This window comes from Colius striatus, chromosome 2 (assembly GCF_028858725.1).
Source record: "Colius striatus isolate bColStr4 chromosome 2, bColStr4.1.hap1, whole genome shotgun sequence".
NCBI classification, from domain to species: Eukaryota; Metazoa; Chordata; class Aves; order Coliiformes; family Coliidae; genus Colius; species Colius striatus.
Genome location: NC_084760.1, coordinates 41196293 through 41219651, shown reverse-complemented (window position 1 = coordinate 41219651; position 23359 = coordinate 41196293). Strand labels below are relative to the sequence as shown.

The following is a 23359-nucleotide window of genomic DNA, read 5'->3' as shown; positions in this document are numbered from 1 at the left end:
AACTTAAGGCATCACGGTGGCTTTGACACATCAGCAGTCTCCTGACACAGTGCTTATGGGAGAGCTTTGCCAGTATTATTGTTCTTTTCCTTTTTAACACTGCAGCAGGAGGTTTGCCATACCAAAAAAAAGCCCAACCAAAAGACATCTTAAAAGCTCCTGTGTACTCGCAGTCCTTTAGGGTGTGGCTCAGCACCAACATCCTCTTGGATCCCAATGCATCTGGGAGGATGCTCTAAGCTCAGGGTGTTTAAAGGACTCTCTTAAAAAGAAGGAAAGGGGACAGAAATGGATGGGTGCTAAAGATGACAAAGGCTTTGTTTTCTTTTCATCACAGCTGTTCCCAACGGCTGTTTGAACTGGTTTGTCTCCTTTTTTGCCTTTGTTGTACTCTACTGCAATAAAAGCTCAATGAGGAGAAACAGAAATGGCAACTGCTGTGCTGATGTCAGGAAGGAGCAGTCAAAGACATTAAAAAAACCTCCCCTTCTTTGGATGAAGCTGTAATTACTCCTGCAGCAACCAGGCAGCAATAGAAGCCAGCGACAGGTTTACTGCTGCAGAAAGTTGCTGTGCACCCTCCCGGGGTGTGGGGGGATAAATTTAGCACCCAGGCAGCCCTTTCCTGGATTCCCTGCCAAGAGATGACACCCAGCTGACAGCAGCACTATTCCCAGGTCTGTTACTCCTCTGCAGAGGATGCAGGAGGAGAAAGCCCAACACGTGGAGCAGGGCAGGGCAGTGTCCCTGCTTGGGTGATGCAGCAGATGCAGGATGGTGTTGGTGGGGTGTGTCCTCACTGTGGTCCCCCTGTTTATAGGGAAGATCTGCTCAGATGACTAGCTTCATGGTGCATGTGGTGCTTGGAGATCCACCTTCAGGGCAGCCCAGACCTTGGAAGGTGAAAGACAGTTGGCTGTGCCACAAGGTCTCATGGAGGTGGCAGAGAGACACAGTGATGGTGTGCTGCAAAGTATAAGGCATGCCTTTTGCCAGAATGAGGGTACTCAGCACCCAAAGGTGAAAAAGTTCAAATGTCCTCTCTGTGTTCTTCACCTTACTGGCCAGGTTTCAGAAGAGCACTCAACACCACCTCTTTGATGGAGCCAGCATACCTCAAGAGAAGGCAGCCCCAAAGGAGTGTCAAGCCTCACACAACCTAGGACAGGCTATGCCAGATTTGGGGAGGGTTTAGATGTAAAGACCAAAACACAGTCATTGACAGAGGAAGCAGCTCTTCCTCACTGGCTTTGGCCATTTGCAGGCCAAGTGGTTCTCCAGACACAGTGTCTCCATAAGAGCTCCTGGCTTCTGCCTTCTATGGATCTGCCTACCCACTTTTTCAACTCGAATGATGATGAAGAGCTGATGAAGCCATGATAAAGAGTATCCAAACTCAATTAGAAGCTGAGTAAGTCAGTATCAACTTCAGCTTGTTATGACCTCACCATCTTCTAGTTTTCATCTTATGCTCCCAAGCCCATTGTACTGCAACACAGAGACCCAAGGAGTTATGGCTACCACTGGAGGGAAACCTCACATACAATTGCATCTACTACTTTTGTATTTCTCATTCTCCAGACAGTTAACTCATGGTTTAAAGCAAACTTGCAGCAGAACAGTGATGCCCATTCCAGCAAAATCCTATTGGCCTTAACCCCTTCCCCAGGGCTCTGGCCCCTTTATCCTGCACCTTTATGCTTCAAATAAAATCTGGTTCAAGTGCAGAAGGAAAAATTGCATGCAATTTTGCTTTTTCTTGGCTGCCTGGACATTGCCCAGCCCTCAGACCACAGTCCCCTGTGTGAGAAATCTATCCAGTAGCTTCACACTCACTCTGCTGATAATTCACAAGGTTAAGCAGCACAGAGTTAATTGCTAATTACTGGGTCCAGGCAGCTCTGCTCTGCCAAAAAAGAAAATGAAGGGGATGGATAGGAGCTATTGGGGAAGGGTAGGAGGTGTTAGAGGCTGGATTTGAGTAATGCTGCTCCAGACTTTTGACACACCTCCCCTCCCCAGTTTTGACTGACAAAGAGAGGAAGGAACCAAAAGGTGCTGCCACAGTCATGTGCCTAGAGCTAGAGCTGCTTTCATATCCTCTTCTCCTCTGGCACCGCCCAAAAATCCCACAGCTTAACCTCACATCAGACCCAGCCCTGACATATTTGCTGATTCACGGCATTATCCACAACATACAATTAGCTATGGGCCTGAATCTCATTGGGCTCAGCGCTGCAGCCATCTGCTGTCCCTTTTCAACATCTCCCTTACTAACGTACTATTTTTTTAAGCTTTGCTGAGGCTGCACTGCTCTGCGCAATGCCCTGAGCAAGGCTGCTTGCTTTCCTTCCATGTACTCCCTGAAAGAATTCAGTCGAGGCCAGCAGAGCCATAAATAAAGAGATAAGAGCTTAAAAGTATTGCTCATCGTAGGACAATTAAGGTAGCCAGTGCAGCTGGCCATGCCAGCAACACCCCAGGCCAACCCAGGCAAGCACAGACACCTCTTGCCATCTGCAAAATGCTGTCATGCACCCCCCCTAAAAAAATCCCATTACCCCAGTGCCTGTGCTGCACTAAACTTTTTTGGTTTTAACCCCAAAATGGAGAACTGCAGTTTGCTGAGATAGCAGTAAGAAGTCTCTCCCTTTCCCCCACGCCTCCACCCTCTAGGTTTGTTGTTGTCAGCACCACTCACTTGGGGTGTGCCTGTGCCAGATAACCGGCACCCAGGCTCACATTCAGCTGCCCGCAAGCCTGCCTCCAAGGGCAAACATCCTGCAAACCTCGAGCATGAGAAGTGTTCATGGAATTGTCTGGTTGGAAAAGACTTTTAAGATTGATTCCAACCCCCCCACCTCACAGTGCCAAGCCTACCACTAAACCATGTCCCTCAGCTACACGGCTTTTCAGTATCTTCGGGGATGGGAACTCAACCACCTCCCTAGGCAGCCTGAGACAGTGTCTGACAATCCTCTCAGGGAAAAGGTTCTTCCTCAGCTCCAATCTAAACCTCCCCTGGAGGTTTATGGAGGATCATGGTTGGGGTCAGTCTTTGCTGGGAACCCTCTAAGTTAAACACACCCCAAAGCACCTTCCCAGAGCTGCTGCACTCACTGTATTTTCAAGATCAGATCCAAAAAAAAAAAAAAACCAGCCCACCAAACCCCTAGCAAAGCGATTCAGAGGGCTAATCTCGTTTTAACCTAAATTCATTCAGCAAGATGCAAAACCAGCATAATCTCCCATGGCTAAGAAAGCTGTTGAGCATTTGGCAGAGCTGCTCCTTTTCCCCAAAGGAAAATTTTCCTTCCACATACCGTAACGCTCCAGAGACTCCTGTTAATTCCCCTGTTCCTAACCGGGGTTGTAAATATTTGGATTTCATAGTCCAAAAAGCTGCCAAAGGAATGGGGCACTGCAGAGGAGAACAGGTTTCATAGGCAGAGGCCAGATGCCAGATAAAGGATTGTGGATGAGGATGTGATAGCGGGAGAGATGAGGTGGCAAAGGGAGGCTGGCTGGGTACCCATTTGATGTCTGAGAGTTATGTCACTCAATAACACAATATCTATGTATGAGCTGAGACTGTGTAGAACTCTCGAGTGTTGACTATATGTGAAAAACAATTTGAGTGATTGTCTCAAACATCTTGAAAGCCATCAGCTACAGGACAAAAGTAGTGGATGGAGCTGTGAATTCCCTGCATACTTTACAAGGAGTCAAGTATGTTGAGAAACAAGGCTTTGTCAGTCATAAGAAGGGGTTAATATCAAGACTACTGTGATATTGTTCAAGATCCATCGGCCATAAATTAATAGCTTAAATAGTGCACACCTTGCTACAGACCACATTCTAGAAGAAGAATTAGAGACTGAGGATGAGACTGGCAAAGTCGTCTCAAACATTGTGCTTATCTTGGGGAGGGATGGGGGCCATCTCTCTTCTTATCATCTCAGTGTTTGCCTGGGATCCAGCTGAACTTGCCAGGTGAGTTGCAGCTGTCATTCCTTATCTGGTCAAGGAAGATACAATAGAAAGTCCTGGCATAAGGCTTTCCCAAAGCCTGTGAGAAACCCAAATGGGAAAAGGTGGTTGGTTAATTGTTGATTATTGGCACTAAATGCAAATATGGGTCCTTTTGATGTGGTAGTTCTCAATAAAGTAGAGTTAATGGGCACTAGACAAGAACAGGCCCATCTAATCCTAGTCACCACTGATGCAAAACATTCTTCCCTCCTTTTAACATAGCCTCCACACCAGTTGCCTCTTTATTACAGGATTACTGAACACTTGGAGAGAACTTGTCTGTGAGTGTAAACATGAATTTCTACATATAGAATACTTTCAGTTGGAAAAGACCTTTACACTCATCAAGTCCACCCCTCACCTCACCCTGCCAAGCCCACCACTAACCCATGTCCCTCAGCACCTCAGCTACACCGCTTTGCAATAGCGCCCGGGATGGGGACTCCACCACCTCCCTAAGCAGTCCGGGACAGGGTCTAACATCCCTCTCAGGGGAAAAAGTTCTTCCTTATCTCCAATCTAAAACTCCCCTGGCACAACTTGAGGCCATTTCCTCTTGTCCTATCACTTGTGACTTGGGAGAAGAGACCAATTCCCACCTCACTACAACCTCTTTTCAGTGAGTTGCAGAGAACGATCATGTCTCCCCTCAGCCTCCTCTTCTCCAGGCTAAACACCCACAGTTCCCTCTGTCTTCGTAAGACTCCATAACCTTCACCGACTTCATTGTCTGTCTTATTATATTAACATGTATATTTTGTCCCTATTGTGGGTGAGCTTATAGGGCATTTCTGGTGAAAACATGTCAATGGGAGGAAGAAGTAAAGGCCTTGTTCCTCCAAACCCTGCTTGGAACTTGTTATAGGAGTTTGCATACATCTGGAATCAGATCAATCAGGGAATCTGTAAAGTCCTCTCCCAGACACAAAGTCCCACCACCAAGAAACAACACCCAGGGCAACTAAGGACCAACAGGACAACACTGGATCTACATGTGGTGAAACTTCTGTTTCTATCTCCCCTTCTTTACCTTTTCCTTTCCTGTTTATTCCTCTTTGTAAGCACTAAGAATACAAAAACCAGCCATTCTGCACTATCTGACCTTGTTTGTGTCAATCTGGCACAAGGTAAGAGGAACACAAACCCCTTCCCATGGATTGAGACATCACATTAAATTAGCACCACAGACAGGATATATTATCCTGCTGACTACACCCACCTTCTTGTGAACCAGGACCTTACGGGGTGTTGGTGCTTTCTCACGATACAGGGCCACGAGGAGAGATGAGGGAGTGCCTAATTGCACCCAAGGATGCTGGTCAAGGGCCAAAGGCTTTGAGGACAACACAGCCATCCACACATCCCTCCCACGCTCATCTAAGATACATAAGCACACGTCAGATGCTTGCTGCTGGGTTGGGTCACCCCAAGGGCTTCACGCTATAAGCTGCAGGGAGGACGTGTGGATCTACATTGCTCATGAGAGTCCTCGCTCTCTCCACAGCACAAAAACCTTTGTAATTTTGTTGTTAAGACTGCTTCTGCAATTCTGCAGGCTGGTTGCTGGAGAAGTGCAACTCAGCAGCTACACCCACCACCACGGAGGTGACTCGCTCCTCCAGTTCAAACTGGTTCTGTATAGAGAAAAATCACCTCTATTTGTTAGTGTTTAGACAGACAAATCACTGTCAGCCAAGTTGGGATTAGCTCTAATTAAAAGCTTTCCAACCAGCAGATTTAGAAAAACACAACAAATGAAATAACCCCAATGCCTGCTCCTGCCATTGAGCAATCTGCTCCCCTGGCTGCAGCACGAGGCTCCAGGGATTCAGTCTCCCTTGCACAAGCCCCTTCCGGCAGCTTTCTTCATCCCTCCCACAGCCACTCCATCACCATCCCACATCCACAGGGCAAGAGCCAATGCAAAGGAAAGGAGGCAGACAGGTTACAGCAGGTAACACCTGCAGAAACACAATGTGCTGAATCTACACCCTGGGGTGCTTTGGAGCTTTGATATCCAACAAGCTGCTTCAGCATAGCAATCAGTCTAGAACTCTCAGGGCAGAGGAATGGCCAACACCTGGGGCTGACAATGAGGGCTGCTCATCTGAAAAAGCTCAGTCACGTGCATGGGGAGGAGGATGTGTCAGCTTGGGTAAATTTTTAAAAATGCCTCCTTTGCATAAGTGATCCCCATTTCTCACATGGGTCCACCTCAGCCACCTGCTCAAAGGACCAGTGACCCAACTTCACTCATTCCTAGGACTGCAAGTGAAAGGGGTGGGAAACCACCAGGCTCCAGATACTGCTTGATGCTGGGGAACACAACACTGTTTCAAAAACTGAAGAGAAACATCCTGTGGGAGAGCTGGTTGGGAAGTCCAGAAGACTTGCATACAATTATCCATAAGATTAGGATTTGCTCATTTTCTGGAGCATCTAAATCACCATGTTTTCAGAGTTTGGACGTGCACAAGCCAATCACTCGTCGTTTCTCCATCTTCAGGAGTCCACCATCCTAAAAGATTACCCAATCCTTTTCCTGGAGCTACCAACCACACTTTTGTGCTGTTTGAGAAGCACTACCTGAAAGTTTTGGCCAAAACAGCACAACACAGGAGCATTGAACCCCACACAGCCCAAGTCTGTTAATTAGGCATTGTGTTGTTGAACAAGACCTATATTTTATCCAGTGTTCTAGCCTAGCACTTTGCTGCAGTATGCAAAGTCACAGCAGTAACTAGGAGGACAGAGGCTACTAGGTGCTCCAAGAAAGCAAGGGGACAATGTGTCCTTTGGGGACATTGCACATACTTTAATCCACATATACAGAATGACATTTTTCTCTGCCTTTCTTCTTTACCCACCTACAGTTTTGTCACAGCCTTTTCATTTATTTTTTTCCAACCTTGACATAAAAAAAATCAAAGGTATCTTGGACCATGGTAGGAAATGAGAAAGCTATCCATTGTTTAATTACCAGGAACTGGAAAGAAGCAAACAGCAACTGAATGGGAACAATTGGGCAGCTGGCAAAGTGAACCTATCTAACATTTGGGCAGGATGCATGGAGCAATGCTTGGCACACACCTGACTCAGGGTCCCTCAAAAATGCAAGCCCAGGACACCTGCTAGTGCATCAAAACCTGCAATTTCACACGATGGATACAAGGGACCAAGATGTTCAATACCCTAAATGAAGTCATGTGGGATAGGCGGCATGGCAAAGTGATCACAGCCCTTCTTACAGGGAAAGTATGAAATGGTCAAAATGGGTCTTGGGAGGCCCCTGCTCTAACAAACACTCTGCCTCACACTTTTTGCTATCCACAAAGGTCAACCTTGCCAGGCCCAAGGGGGTTTGCAGGCATCCACCCATTCCCTTTGGGTCTAGGTCACTGCCAACGGGAGATGTTTCATCAACCAGTTTAGGGGAAAGAGTCTTCCCCTCATCACTTCCAACTTCAAACCATGTGTCCTCCCATTGCCCTCATTCATCACCTTTAAAAACATTTCCAGAAGACCACCAAATTATCAGAGCCAAAATCTACAAGTACACTGACAAGTAAGGCAGAAAAACAATCCACAAAGGTCACCGAGGCAGCTCCCAACAACCTACACCCCATTAAGACCTTGCTGCAGGATATTCCACGGCAATTATTTTTCCCCAAATACACAAAGCTTGTTTTAAGGGTGGAGCACCCCCGATAGGCAATAACTCTGGACCATCTCAGTCACTGCTTTAGATGAAGTGACTCGATGCTCTACAACACCACCTCTTAGAGCTCGAGGATACTTGGCCCTTCTTACAGAATCCTGGAGATTTGTAACAGTGTTTAAGAGCACGTTGAAAGAAGGATGCCTTCTCCTCCACCTCTTGAACACAAGGGCTCAAGTACCAAGTCTTGCTGGTGACCCTCAAAGATCCAAGCACATCACAAGACGTAGGACTCCAGCATTATGCTCCCCACTTTTGGCAAAGCTTTGCTAAGAGCAATATGAGCCTTAAATATAAGCCCCTAAGGAGCTCCAGGAAGAGGTAGAGTCCAGCTACTTACTGATCATCTAAGCTCGAGGTCGCAGCCGAGTTCCCTGCACCCACCCCCAAGCTCACCATAGCCAGACCCAGTTTGCGACGCGCCAGCCACCAGCATGCAAAGCCCAACAGCCCATCATTACCGGCGTGGTGTCTTCCATCAGCCCTCGGATCTTCTCCACCACGTCGTTGCGGCGGTGCTGGCGGAGGGCACTGATGAGCTGGGCCAGGCTGGCCTCGGGCCCGCGGATGGTCCAGTGCTGCAAGGCGGCGTAGGCGCGCTCATGGTCAGCCGCGTAGCCGTTGGAGAAAGCCGCCACCTCACGCTCGCTGGCGTTGCACAGGAACTGGTAGATGTCCTTCCACTGGCTCCCCACCTGGGCCGCCACCAACTTCAGGATGTCGATACCTGTGGAGTAGAAGAACTACAGGTGTTAAACCATAAAAGATAAGGGGAGAACTTCATTTTTAATATTAACATAGCTCACGATTGCTCTAAATTTCAGGAAACGGGTAAACATTAACCTGGCCACATATTCGACGGTTGATGAATGCAACATAATGATCATAGAATGGTAAGGGTTGGAAATGACCATCCAGTCCAACTCCCTCTAATATCAATCACGTCACATATGAACACATTCAGGAGAATTTGGAAACCTCCAGAGAAGGAGACTGCAGACCCCTCCTGGGCAGCCTGTGCCAGGGCTCCCTCACTCTTACAGTAAATAAGTTTTTCCTTTGTGTTTGAGGGGAACTTCTTGTGTTCCAGCTTTTGTCCATTACCTCTAGTCCTATCACTGGACACTGCAGAAAAAAAGTGTTGCCCTATCCTCCTGACATCCACCTTTTGAATACTTGTAATGATGAGGTTCCCCCCTCAGTCTTCTCCAGACTAAACAGCCCCAGTTCCCACAGCCTTTCCTCATAACAGAGATCTCCCAGTCCCTTGATCATCTTGGTGGCCCTGCACTGGACTCTCTCTAGAAGTTCCCTGTCCCTCTTGAGCTGAGGAGAAGACTAAGGGAGGAGTTTGGATGCAATCAGATAAAATTGAGCAGAGACTAAGACTTTTAGAGCTCCTTTTGGGGGCAGCACTTGTGAATGACTACCATAGACCACTGAAGACCGTCTTACAGCATACACAGTACATCTTTAGAATGACAGAGCACTATTATATGTAAAACTCTGACCAATCATGTAATAGAATAACAACCCATACAAATGCTATGTTAATGGTTTTACATGGGGCTCTGCAGCCTTCCAGTATTATAGACCTAAGATTTAGCAAGGCTTCTCTTATCTCCAAATAGTTATGTTTCGCTTTTCTTTGGTTGGTCTTTGTTTGGAAACAATCTTTCTTGAGTTCAGGCTGCAAGGAGCTCTGCAGACAAGCAGCACCTATAAGATGCTCAGCATCTCCTACAAGAGTAAAGGTGACAGACCCGTAGCTTGCTCCAGTTGAGGCACAGGCACTCTAAAATTAACTACATTAATTTAACTGCAACATTTCCCATGTGCTTCAGCCCAGGAAAAACACTGGTACTCAGCCACCACACAGCTGCAGGGACAGTGGCGACAGGATGGCAACATACCTGCTTTGTAGCTGCAGCTTTGAACAGGAGATATGAGTCACCAAAGCATATATGTAAGTATGAACACTTCTATAACAAAACACCTGGATCAGCATTTAGAGACAATTTCCAGAACAGGCTTGTGAGAATACTCATCCTGCACCAGGTGAGCACTAAGTGAATGGAAGATCTAGTAGGAGATCTGTAGAGCAAAAAAGCAAAGTTGGCTCCAGAAAAGCCCTTGAGACATGTTGGTTCAAGACAAGATTGGTTGAGAGTTTCCTCCCTGTAGCTTCAGGGACAATGCAAGCAGCTCCCTTATCCTTGAGTCCACTAAGAGGTCAGGAGTTAAACCCTCAAAGAAAGCAAAACCTCCTTCATAACAGCTAATTAATTCTGTTGTTTTAGCAAGCTGAGCAGCCCCGTTTCCAATAGCCACAGGAAGGGTCAGTATAGGTGAGCTGCAAAGAGACTCTCGCTTTTTCCACAGATGTAACCACACCTTGAGTTTCTTTGTGAGCCAGATTGCATCCATTGCTACAGGGACTATTTCTCTTTCCCTCTGCAGGCACAACAGCTGTGTCAGCAAGAACAGCTGCTTATGGAGGAATATCACAGATAATATACTTCCTGCTGGCCTATAATCTAACAATTTCTAACATAGTTTAGACCAAATCTCCCAACTGCACCTTCAGATTTTAGCTCAAATATATTTATACACATTAAAAATATATAAATGATACAGACTGATATATTTATGTAATTTTATAGATATAAATATACAGCCCGATAGATATTTGTACCTTTTTAATATACATGTGTATATACAGATACAACAGGTATTTTTATACCATATTAAGTTTTATATGTATGTGTACTTCTATACACAAATAACTATACAGCCTGATACAACTTCTGTATGCATGTATATGTACAAATTTTTCTATATCTTTGTATATTATGTAGATATTTCACATATGCTTATATACACATGTACATGTATTTAAAAAACACTATACAGCCTCATTTAGTTATTTTTTACTCAATCTTTCTTGCTCTTAAAGCAAGCTTATCAAGACCTGCTATATATAGACGTAGGCTTTCACTTCCAAGCTAGATAACATAGTTCCAACCCCATGGTGCTCAGAGCATCTGCAACTGTTGTTTCAGCTGCTCTACAGCAGAAACACCAAAGTACAAACCACACTTTGCATAGCCCTACCCTCCTCTCACCGTAACCATTCCTGCCCTAAATAATTTATGGCAATGTGAAAGAAACCTCCCAGTGGAGGTGCAAGGATTGGGGTCTCTCTTATCAATCAAGGTCAGCCCACTAGCCCAGTTCAGGGTGGGGGGATGCAGCCCTCCCAAAAACAAAATCAACCCCTGTGGTTGGTTTGAACTGAGATTTATGATGAGGTTAATTATGTCAGGCACATAAATAGAAGCTACCGCCCATCACATTTCCACATGGTAGCAGGAATTAAGCCTGGTCTTGTTAATCTTTCCTGTTACTCAAGGACCCAGCAGTTCTCAGACACAGGCAGTCTAAGGCCTTCCTGGCAAATCCCAAATTCTTCTCCCTCCATGCAGCCCGAATTGCCACCCTGGGCTTTCAGATATCACACGCTTGTGTCAGGAAGAAGCCCAAAAGCCAGCTTGGGTTTGGAATCATATTCTTCAAGCCAGGAAATTCAACTACTTTTAGCGTAAAAGCAGTAAAGTGCCAGTCTTATGCTGATGATGTTTTATCACTCAATCCAGGGGAAAAAACACCCAGACCAATCCCTGAATACGACAGCCGAGAAAGCTCTGCTATTCTGTGCACCAAGGTAATGACAGCAATGCAAAGAGGGACGAGCAGATCTGGTACTACCTATTACATATCTATATATAGATACATATAGATAACGGTTTATGTACTGAGAGATATCTATATGTAGTGCTTAAGTTATTTCAGTGCATAAATCTTGCAGAGCTTTTTCTACTCTTGTATTCAGGGCTTGTTATGTTTTCTCGGGTTGTATATATATAATGTTGTCCATTTTTATGTATATATATATATATATATATATATTATATATATATATAAATGAACACACATGTAAGGCAAGCAGAGTTGAGTCCCCCAACAGCGCTGCCCCACTGTGAGCTGAAGCATTACAGCTGGGTGGGAGCTTTGCCCACAGCCACTCCAATGTACGTCAGTCACACGAATGCATTAAAACATGGTTTGCTGTTTTTTGATCCCCATATGTAGCATATCCAGTCCTCCCAGGGAAGTAAAAACCCCATCTACTACCTGCTCCCATCTACATATTTAATGCTGATAGATTTCAGTATTTCCAGCATCCAGCCACTGTACATACTGGTGTACATTTCCAGCCGGTCTTAACTTGATTTGACTAGTTCCACGCAGTGGCTTGACATTTACATCCTGATGTTCTCGCACAAGATTTACAACGCCACGTGCTCATGCTCCTACTGACATTTTCAATGTTTAGTATATTTAATCTCACCTTTCAATAAAGTGGCCCCCATAAACATGTTTATATCCCTTGGCAGCAATATCCCAGGGCACGACAACGTACCACACAACAGAGGGCTTAATGGCGCGTAATAATCTTTGGAGAACAAATGTTCCATTAAAAACGAATTTGGAAACGTCTACCTTAATACTGTAAGAACCTTAAACTCATTTTCTTGCAACTATTAAACGAATTTAAGCCCCATATGTTCAGTACATCCACCACAACATTGTGCAAACAAAACCCCAGAGAGATATGGAAGACGCACAGACGTAAGCACAGATTTGGCTCCAGTCATTTAGAAAACCATTTCTCCCTCTGTTCTAGAAAAATAAGATTAAAACCATTATATGACAAGTTGCGGCTGCACACTGCCAAGTTATTACTGCTCAAGCCATTTACAGTAACTTAATTCACTTGTTCAAAAATAAAATAAAACGTTAATGCTTATAATAAGCCTACAGTCCCACTATTTCCATATTTCCAGAGCCCACAAGTTTCCCTGCAGAGCACTAATAGTGCTGGAACATCTTGTTGGGATGGGAACGTGTCTAATGGGGTGCACAAAGCAAAAATCTTAGGTTTTGTGTCCTCCCCACAAACTGAGCTATACAGACCTTCACCTACAATGTTCAGCTGCACGCTGAGGCTGGAGATGACACTCAAAGCTCTCCAGACCCCATCAATCAAGTGAAAAGGTACAGCTCTGCAGGAGCAGAGCTTTCAACCACTTGATTCAAAGTTTGCATGCAAGACCAGTCACAGCCATGTTGGCATGATGCTAAAGCTGCTCTGAGCTTGAAAATACCAGAGAACAGCTTGAGCCCTCCTCCCTTTTTAACATGGACCACAGAAACAGCCTGGAAGAGCTGCCATGACTCTGATACTAATACAGGATTCACCACCCTTCTCTCCATGGCCATTTATCACCCAGCTTTGCTTGCCTCAGACACTGAAATTAAAGAGAAGTCCCTGCTGTAAAGCCCCCTTGGCTGCATCCAACAGAGCTGTGTGTGCCATGGTTGTCCCAGAGTCAGAAACAACAGCATCTGAAAGGTTCCAGGACCTCCACAAATATCCTGGGTACAATGCAGGTAGCATTTCAAATGCCAGTGCCTAAACATTGCTACTCTCTAGAAGTTGTGATGGGCTACTCCATATAACCACCTAATATTTTAAAGTGGTGATAACACCACAGAAAAGAACTCTCCTTTTGCCTGAGCAAACTAAGACAAATGGACAGAAGCCTGGGGATGGACAGACACCTGCAGAGAGGCGTAAGCAAAGAGCCCTGCTGAACACAGCCAGCTCATCTACAGAGATGTTTGGCTGGAGGGAGGACTTTCCTGCAGAGGCAGGGCAGGTCTCTTGCCTCCCAAGAAGGGGGCTCACCTCTGCTCCAGTCTTTCCCATAAACACCCATTTCAGTTTATTTCAGTGACTTCAATTTGCTTATTTTGAATCTAGTTCAAGATTCTTCCCACTCATTTTCAGCTCCTCCAGACGTCTCCCACCTCACTGCAGTACACATTTTGGTGTAGAGTCACTCTTTTCACTTACGAACATTGCCAAGATGGTCATCCCACAAGTGCTTGGGGCTTGGCTGAGCTTTAATGACTCTCTTGAGCTTGTTGTGGACAAACCTCACTCATGTCCTGTAGCCCTGTTATTCATAGGTTGGACATGAACCCAGTTCTTCAGCAACCGTTTGGCCTCAAGCAGAGAAAGGAGCCAGCGTGACACAGGGCCATGACCAGCAGTGCTGGCACATTGACATACATACCTGAGACCATTTATCTTCTCTGCCATTGCTTGCTCACGTCTTCAAGCAAACTCCAGAGAAGTGGAAGAGTTACCCTGCCAGGAGGCTACACCCAAGCACCTGGCAGCAGATACGGGTAAAGTCTAACCACAGCCTAGCCACCGAGGAGCTTCAGTTCCTTCCTCTCCACACCCTCTCACAAACAAAAAGCCGTCACTATTTTCATTTTCAGAGCTCTAGTCAAACATCATTTGGTGTTCTTCAGAAGAGTGCTCATTGAGAAGCTGCAGCCTTTAAGGGAAAATCTCATACTGAAGTCTACAACCCTCCCAAGCCATGTGTTCTCTCATCCCATTAATAATGAAGGAAATAACACAGAGAGAAGGATTAACACAATATCAGTTCGAGTCTTAGAGGCTCTTACACAGCTGGGAAGCAAAGCTCGGGAGATCTCCAGGACCTGTACCACACACTGTCTCACTGAGTGAGCAGCTCATCTGCACAGAATTCCAGAGCCAGCTTCATGAATATTCAGCCTTTTTTTTTTCAGAAATTTTCAGGAGACTCCACTCTCCAGCCCTTCATCAGCAGGGCCAAGTCCCACCAGTCCACCCATGACACCCATAGGAGCTAACCTTTAACATTCCAGCAACGATCAGAGCTGGAGCATCTGGAGCTTCCACCACCTACCTACAGACCCAGCTCACCCAGAGATGAGCAATGTTCATTTGTACACCACCTGCAGTGACATATCCTGATCATGACAGGCTGGATGGATTTCAACGCTTCCACAGACCTTGAGGATGAAGCATCACAGGACAACATGGCCCAAGGGCGCACATAAGCCAGAGAGGAGAACCACAGTCTCACCCTCTCCTACATTCCAATAAAAGCTCCAATCACTGCAAACCCATCTCTGTTCTTGGGCTCAGCCCACCCACCTCCTCCAAATATCTTCCTGACTCATGTGAAACGCAGCCAGAGCAGCCTGTTTTTACCGCTGAGCACACACTGTGAGCCTGAGCTCACAAGCAAGCCAGGATGCAGCATATCCAAACCCCAGCTGACAACACATCACAGGGCTCAGCCAAACCAGGACTTAGGAATCTCAAATCCAGGGCACAAATATCTTTCCAAATGTGAAAAATTTCACTATTCTCCACCAAAAGGGGGAGGTTACCAGAAATTCAATTTCTCCCTATCCCCAAATATACTTCACATCCTAAATAAGGAGGTTTGGAAGGTCTTGCACCTGGGTCAGGGAAATCACCGGTATCAACACAGGCTGATGATGAAGGGATTGAGAGTAGTCCTATGGAGGACTTGGGGATAATACTAGTGGATAAAAACTGGATATGATTCTGCAATGGGCTTTTGCTGCTCACAAAGCCAACTGGATCCTGGTCTGCAGAATAAGCATGGCCAGCAGGTCAAGGGATAGAATTCTCCCCTTCTACTCTGCTCTGGTAAAGTCCCTCCTGCAGTGCTGTGTCCAGCCCTGGGGTCCTGAGCATAAAACAGACACAGACCTGTTAAATCAGGTCCAGAGGAGGCCATGAAGATAGCCAGAGGGATGGAACCTCTCTCTTGTGAAAACAGGCTGAGAAAGTTGGGGTTGTTCAGCCTGAAAAAGAGAAAGCTCTGGGGAGACCTTATTGCAGCAGCCTTTCAGTACTTAGAGAGGGATTTTAAGAAAGACAGGACAAGAGGTGACTATTTTAAACTGAAAGAGGATAAATTTGTATGGGACATGAAGAAGAAATTATTTACTGTAAAGGTGATGAGATATTGGAACATATTGCCCTGAAAAACTGTGAACGTCCCATCACTGGAAGTTTTCAAGGTCAGGTTGGCTGAGACTTTGAGCAATGAAATGAAAGAAATCCCTGCCCGTGGCAGGAAGGTTGGAATAAATGATGTTTGAAGATCTCTTCCAACCCAAATCTTTCCATGATTCCAACAAGAACCACTGTCCAGACATGAGTAAAGGACATCTTTAAGACTTGTTATCAATTAGCTAGTTTTCCCCATGGTGGACAGTATTGTTATTAGACCTTCACAGGAGCCAGGGATTTACAGAATCTCAAGGGTTGTAAGGGACCTCAAAATATCATCCAGTCCAACCCCCCTGCCAGAGTAGCACCACCTAGAGTAGGTCACACAGAAACTTGTCCAAGTGGGTTTTGAATGTCTGACAAGGAGACTCCACAACCCATCTGGGCAGCCCGTTCCAGTGCTCTGTCACCTTCACAGTGAAGAAGTTTTTTCTTATGTTTCTTTGGAACCTCTTATGTTCCAGCTTGGACCCACTGCCCCTTGTCCTATCATTGACATCACTGAGAAAAGCCTGGCTCCATCCTCCTGACACCTGCTCTTTTATACATTTGTAAACATTACTGAGGTCACCCCTCAGTCTCCTCCAAGCTAAAGAGTCCCAGCTCCCTCAGCTTTTCATCATAAGAGAAAGGCTCAACTCTATCATCTTTGTGGCCCTAGATTCATATTCTAAGCAAGTGTCATCTGAACAACAAACCACCAAATGGTAAGAGAAACAAACAACACCCCCCCCCAAGAAAAACAACTCAAACCTGAAAAACTTTGCAGAGCAGGAAAAGGACTCCTGACAAGCACTTCCCACACACTCTCTGGAAACTAACTCAATCAAACCAGGCAGTTGAGAAAGATCTGTGATCAGACACAATCTTTTATAAATATGCTTCAGAACCAGGAACGTGAAGGCCAGCACAAGACAAGACTTCCCTTCCATCACATGCTATATGGAAGTCACTTCTCTAACAGCACCTTTAGTCCAACCCTCCCTGGCCCCACAGGAGCTCCTGCTCACACCACCAAGAGATGCTTTGCCTGCCCCTCTCCCTGCACTAGCATTGGGGACCTACAGAGTGGACTTGCTCTTCCTTTGGTTTAAAAAGGACTAGCCAGCAATTCATGGAATTATTACATTTTAAACTGTTTTCACATCTTTATTATAACCCTTTCAAACAGCTGCTAATCCTGAGCAAACACACTGCCACGGCCAGAGCCGTATAAATATCCAGGCATCTGCAGATGCCAACATGAGAATTAAATTTGCCTCCTGTATTTTTATTCCCTCCAGATAAAGCCTTGGTGAGCAAGGAAAAAAAAACAACCTGCCTTGTTATTTGAGGAGTTATGTGCAAGAGCTCAACTGATGTGAGAAACCACAGCCCTCCCAGCACAGAAATCAGTGCTGAGGTTTTGGCAAAAAACAAATCCTGTGCTGAGTGTGTTTTTCTACAAGGTCAACTCTCCTCTCCCTGCAGAGCTCCCCTGCCTCTGACCCTTGGGCCTACCCTGAACAGGCAGGCACAAATCCCAATCCCTTATTAAATTAACCCAGGGGCCACCCAGGAAATTTGACCATGGGATACTTTGGGTTTTTTTTGTTTTGAAGCAGATTTGGGAGTAGTATCAGCTTCCCAGGGCAGCTCCACACAGCCCTGCTGTGGCTCGTGTAGTAACACAGTTAATGTGATCAAGTCTTAAGTGACAAGTCCTCAGTCCTGCTAGCGCAACAAGTCAGAGGAGCAAAATATGATTAACCTACACATAATCTCCTCCTCTCTAGCACGACAGCAGCCTCTCTCATTTGTGTTTTCCAAGGTTTCCTTTTCACCACAAAGCCTTGGCCAGCTCCTGCATACACCCTTTGGAAAATTTGCAGCCTCCCAAAAGGTCAAGGATGACTTGAAGGCAACCGTAAGCAAACTTTTAAGTCAAGTAGTTTGTGGAAGATGGTGTTTCAAACTCATCACTCCAAAGCTCCCATGGCAGAGGTTTGTGCAGCAGGCAAAGAGTTGCCTCATCCCACCCCAGAACAGAGCATTGTACTCATATTGGAGCAAGCTTAGCATGAAATGCAGAGCTCCCATGAAACCTCCAGTGAGGGAGCACTCCTGCTATAAGACTTAGCAGTACCATAACATCCACATTACTCATGGTGCCTGGCATGTTACTGCCCTTTCCAATTTAACAAGCTCCTTTTCTTCCCGGTCTCACTTTGCAGAGGTGGTCAGGCTGACATTAGAGGACCAGCAGTCATCTGCAGATCATTAGCTGCAGATGCCAGGAGAGACTGATTTGAAAAAAACGAATCAAAACAAAACAAAAAACAACCAAACAAAAAAAAAACCACACCACCTTCTGCCTCTCAGTGTTGGCAGGCAGACAGACATTAACCCCTCATCCCCCTGCCTGACAGAGTCTTATTAGGGTTTGCACAGAAGCCCAGGGCTGCTCCTCTCCAGGTGGAACTGCAATTACCAAATGATGTTAGCAACAATGGGCACACCTGCCCTTGTGAAATGCTGCTGGCCAACTCTGCCCTACCTGTCATCTGGGCACAAAACCTTAAGGTCATTACAGTTTGAGACTGGTGAAGCTTTTAATCTCATCACTCCTCCCCAATTTCTGCAGATGTGCAGAAGAGATGGAGTCTCCAGGGTTATGTTCCCATAGCAGCTCCTTGATCCTCACTCTGCCTTCTCAGCATGGTGTTGTGCCACCAACCTGAGACCCACTCAGGAGCTGAGTAAACTACCTCTATAAATCAAAACCACAACACTCAATGGCTTTCATCTCATTTACCCATACAAGCACTAAGGAGGGGTCCTAAAGTAGTATAGAGAGTCACCTTGTAGATCTGCAAGTGCCATCCCTGGAGGTGGGTTTCCTTACTTAGGGTAGCAGTTGAACAGGGCTGGTGGGAAAATACTCCCTGCTGAATTGTTACCATGCATTTGCTTCTCTTCATTAGGTGATGGAGCTACAGAAAAGATTATGGTTAAATGTGGGCTTTTTAAAGTCAATTTGCTATCTCTTTAAAAGAATCAAGTAATTTTACTCCGATAAAGACCTTCCAATATTAACCATAAATGAGTGCCTGATCCCATGTGAGGACAAGCCTGCAATGACCCAGACATCCCAACGCATACTGCTGACACACACCTGCCACTGGGATACTTCCAGCCCCCATCCTACAGCAACTGAGCTGCAAGCCAAGAACTATTCCCTACAAACTGCCAATCAAGATGATCTGGCTCCTAGCATTCTAGCAACTCAGCATTCCAAGATCCCCAAATCTTACTACTCCCCATCATTCCTGCATCACTCCTCAACTCCCTACTCTGACCTTGAACCATTTTCAGTACACTCTCCTCTACGTGCAGTGAAGCCTCAGTTCCATCTCGGCTGCAAACAGTTTTTGCTGTTTGCAGAACAGTTTATTTCTCTTGATTAAGTGGAGGCTTCCTGGCTTCGCTCTCACCACCCACTGCAATAATATGCAATTACAAGATGAAGAAAAAGAAAAGGGAAGTGGCATCTCATGACAGACCAATGCTGCCAAGATCTGTTCTTCAGCCTTTCAACTCCAAAAAAATTTAAAAGTAATCGCCAAACTCTCCTCTTGCCTCTTGGCATATCACTTCAGGCAGCTTCTTCTATATACAGGTTCCATCCAAAACCATAACATTTTACACAGCCTTTGCCTTCCACCCTCTACTGCTCAGTGAGTGAAAGTCAAAGGCAACACAAGCAGTAATTTTTGCAAGATGATTTCATGCCCATCTTGACATTTGGCATAGACTGATGCAAAATTTGGCATTTCCAAGACATTCAGAAGGCAGGCTTAAATTCTCAGTTTTCATTGAAAAGGTTTCTGCAAGCTCAATTCCTTGCCTTCGGAAATGGCTGGCTGAAGAAAGGAGATGGGCAATTGATAAAATAAAGGGATTGTTAAGAAGAAAGTGTTTCCAGTATGTAGGCTGTTCCTGATCTTCTAAAATAAAGTCATACAAAGTTAAAACCACAGAGCACTATCAGCCCAGTACCCACATTGTTCAGGCACCACGCTGATAATTTCTTTGGAAACCTTTGGCAAACTGCTTTTCCCCTTTGCATTCCCATCTGCAGGGCTACAATGTAAGAAGCAGCTGAAGCAGCGAAGGGTCCAAGCTTCTCCTGCAACAGCTGCACCTGTTGCTCTACCCTCTCAATCCCATGTAGATGAGACTTGGGGCTCTTGGGACAGCCCCTGTGATGGCAACAGACAAAAGGACAGATGTGGATGTAGGCTGCTAACTCAGGCCATTAGTCATTTCAAACTCTTCCCAGACCTCTGAACCACTTGATCCACTGAGAATCATTGGCATCTGCCATCTGGGTTGGAACACATCCATGTTAAGAACGCGGGTCTAGTTTTACCACCAGCCTCCCAAGTTACTGTTATTTTTAACACTATAGGCTGTTATTTAAGGCATGTATTATGACAAGAGAGAGCACAAACCACAGACACCAGCTTAAGGGGAGATGAGGACAAGTGAAAACATCCCTTGACAACCACCAGTGTTCAGAATTGCATGCCTACCTCAGCTACTTAAGCAATTAAATATATCAAGTGCCTTCTGTAATAGCTGAAGCAGTAAATAGGTGTTTTTGTGGAACAATATTTTCTAGGACATTAATATTAAAATCTACAGGTAATTACATAAAATTTGCCCAAAAGTCATACTTCCATATCTGAGGGAAGACAAAAGCAGAGACCCATTTTCAGTGACAGTGGCTGTTACAGATATTACATACTCTGTTTTGCTTTCCTTTTACAACCTCCACCCATATTGGTATCTCTGTCATAATAAAATCCAGTCAAGACTTTGAGCTGCTGCTTCCACCCTGAAATCCTCCTCTTTTGGGAAGGAGTCCAACCACAGTGAGATGTCTCTGCTCCAGCACTAAGCAGTGCTAGTGACATCCATGCTTGATCCAGAACTGATAGGCCTGAAGTGATCAGCCACTCTGGCAGCACGGGAGGCTCAAGGAGTGTTGGTACACAGGCAGCTGCCCAAGTACAGCTCCTTCAAGCAGGCACTGTAGCACCTACGTCAGACAAAGTCTTCCCTTTCAAAGGTTAAAGCTGTTTACTCAAAGGATTAGGAAGGAGGAGATGGCAAACCAGGAGGAAGGGGGGGAAACTGTGCGCAACAGCTACGTACATAGGCTTTGTCCTGGCAATAAACATGCCCCAACCCCTTGCTGGCACAGGGAGCCAATGTAAGTGGAAGGTCATGTAGATGTGGGTGCCCTGAAGCTTCACCCTCAACACCAGCAGATGATTTAAACCTGCTTGCTCTCCACATCCTTAGTGCAGCCACAAGCCTGAAGACCTGGGGAGCAGCTGTGGTCACCACAATGATGGAGGCTTTTCTCTGGCTGCCTACCATGGAGGGATCTGCATTAGCAGCATGTTTCCTCTCTGTAATGGCTTGAAGTTTGTTCCTGGCTATATTGACCCTTGTCTGACGTGGTGTTTCAGGATGAAGCATGGTTTGGGTACAAACACTGCTGGAGCAGCAAAAATGCTAAGCCACAACACTGCAGCTCTGCAGTATATCTTAGCGGTACAAAGAGTTATTAAACAAAAGGTCACAGTGCTTTATGGCACTGTATCTTCTCTCATTTCAAGTAAACAGTTTTAAGAACCAGTTGTTCCAATAGGAAAATCAAAGAGGGATTTACACACCACTACAGAGGTGATCAACTTCAGTTTCTGACATGACAGAGCACCACCACCCAGTGAGAACTTAGAAGCCCGTCCCTTACAGCTGACGCAAGATGATCCAGGCAACATCAGGGCTGCACTAAAAGCAGGACAAAGGACTAATTGGTTTGTGCTTGTCTGCCTGCCTTCTTGCACAAAGTTCAGCCGAGGACATTCGGTGGCAGGAGGAAGTCGTGAAGCGACCCATGCCAACACATAACCAGCCTGACTAATCCAAGAACAACCGGAAGCGATGTGTAAAACTGCCTAGGTAGGAGCCCCTACTAATGGGACAACTGTCCTCCAGACCTGAGAGGCTTCACCGAGCCAGTTTATCACCCATGTGTAGTTTTGCTGTTACAGTCAGCTTATTTCCTAAGACAAGGGGAAAACTTAGCAAGCATCTTGTGAATTTGATGCACTAGCTGAATTCAGCTGTTAAAGGACAAAGGAAGACCAGAACAACTAACCCTGGGAAGCACAGAACGACCCATGAACAATGTTGTCCCCAAAGGATGACAAGATCTGGGAGATGTGGTTATACCTAAATGGGCTAACCGTAGCTTTGTTACTCATCAAATACTACCTTATCTTATCTGCATGATTTCTTTAGTCTGAGCCATGCTTGGTGACCAAATGCCAAGCATTGCTCACAAAGACAACACTAACGTGGCCTCCAGGAGAAGACCAGAGTGGGCATTTCAGCATGAGGTTTGACACCAGGTTAGAAACCAGAGCTGCACTCACTCAAAGCAACTTGGTCTGGTCCTTGCACTCAAACACTCCCTGCCCTGTACAAACTTCACCCCTGCTCCAACATGCTTCAAAGAACAGGTGAGACTCAGAAATTCAACTAAGTGGTAATTAAGGTCTTGGGGAAAAGTTACTACATGTAAGAACAAGGCACTTTTGGTCAATGAACCACGGCCACAGCCATGTAGTATTTCTGGTAGTACCCACAACACTAAGGATGTCTAATGAAGTTCCACAACCCCACTGCAGATTACTCTCAATAGCCTCAAGGATCCCGCTTTGGGTGGCACAGATTTTAGAGATAAAGCAGTTTGAGGCTTACTGGAAAAAGTTATCACAAATGGAAAAAAGCTCAAGAAACCACACCCCAAGAGTTCAAACAAGTTAAAAGAAAACTGATAAGCAGCACAAATACAGGAGAAAGCACAAAACTAATTCCAACAAGACCTTACTGGTTCTATAAATGCATTAACAATGGCAAACAAAGTGTAGGTCTCAATCAGCAGGAAGGAGAAGAGAGTACATTAGAGCCCTACTCAAAGCCTTCCTTGCTTTGTACTTAAGCACCCAAGGATGACTTTCATCAAGGACTGATCTCTCTTAAACCTTCCAATCTTTTTTCAATCCATTCTTTGTTTGTCCCCCCCTTGTTAAATGTGCTTTTCTAAAGGTTAACCATAAACGGATGTTTAAGGTTGAGCAACCTCAACCCAAAGTAAGGACTCGACACTGCTGTCTGCACAAATTAATAGGGGTCAAAGTTGCCACCATAGCTTTGCAGAGAAGAACCATGCATTCTGTTCGAGAGATCATGGCTGCTCAGCACTCACATTCATGCCACCATTAATGTATCACTGAGTTTTACTAATTTCAACTTAAAGGTGACTCATTCTGGTCATTAAAGTCTCATCAAAAAGCTGAGAGCAAGTTCATCCATCAAAAGTACAGAAAACACTACAAAAGCAGAGTCTCCTCACAACACTCGTAAAGCTGCATGCCTCCATGACATAGCCTTTAAGTACAACTTTCCTGGCTCCAGTATGGGTGATGGGCTGGGGACACAAGCCAGCAGTTGGGATTTAGGGCTAAGAACCT

General features: G+C 45.5%; 1 protein-coding gene across 1 annotated transcript in view; it reads right to left on the bottom strand.

Moving 5' to 3' along the window:
- Window positions 1-23359, bottom strand: part of TNFRSF21 (TNF receptor superfamily member 21) — a 38202-nt gene that overhangs the window by 5467 nt on the left and 9376 nt on the right. Inside the window, exon 4 of the mRNA XM_061990867.1 lies at window positions 8212-8477. Coding sequence (XP_061846851.1) covers window positions 8212-8477 — 266 coding nt within the window. The remainder of the gene's footprint in view (window positions 1-8211; window positions 8478-23359) is intronic.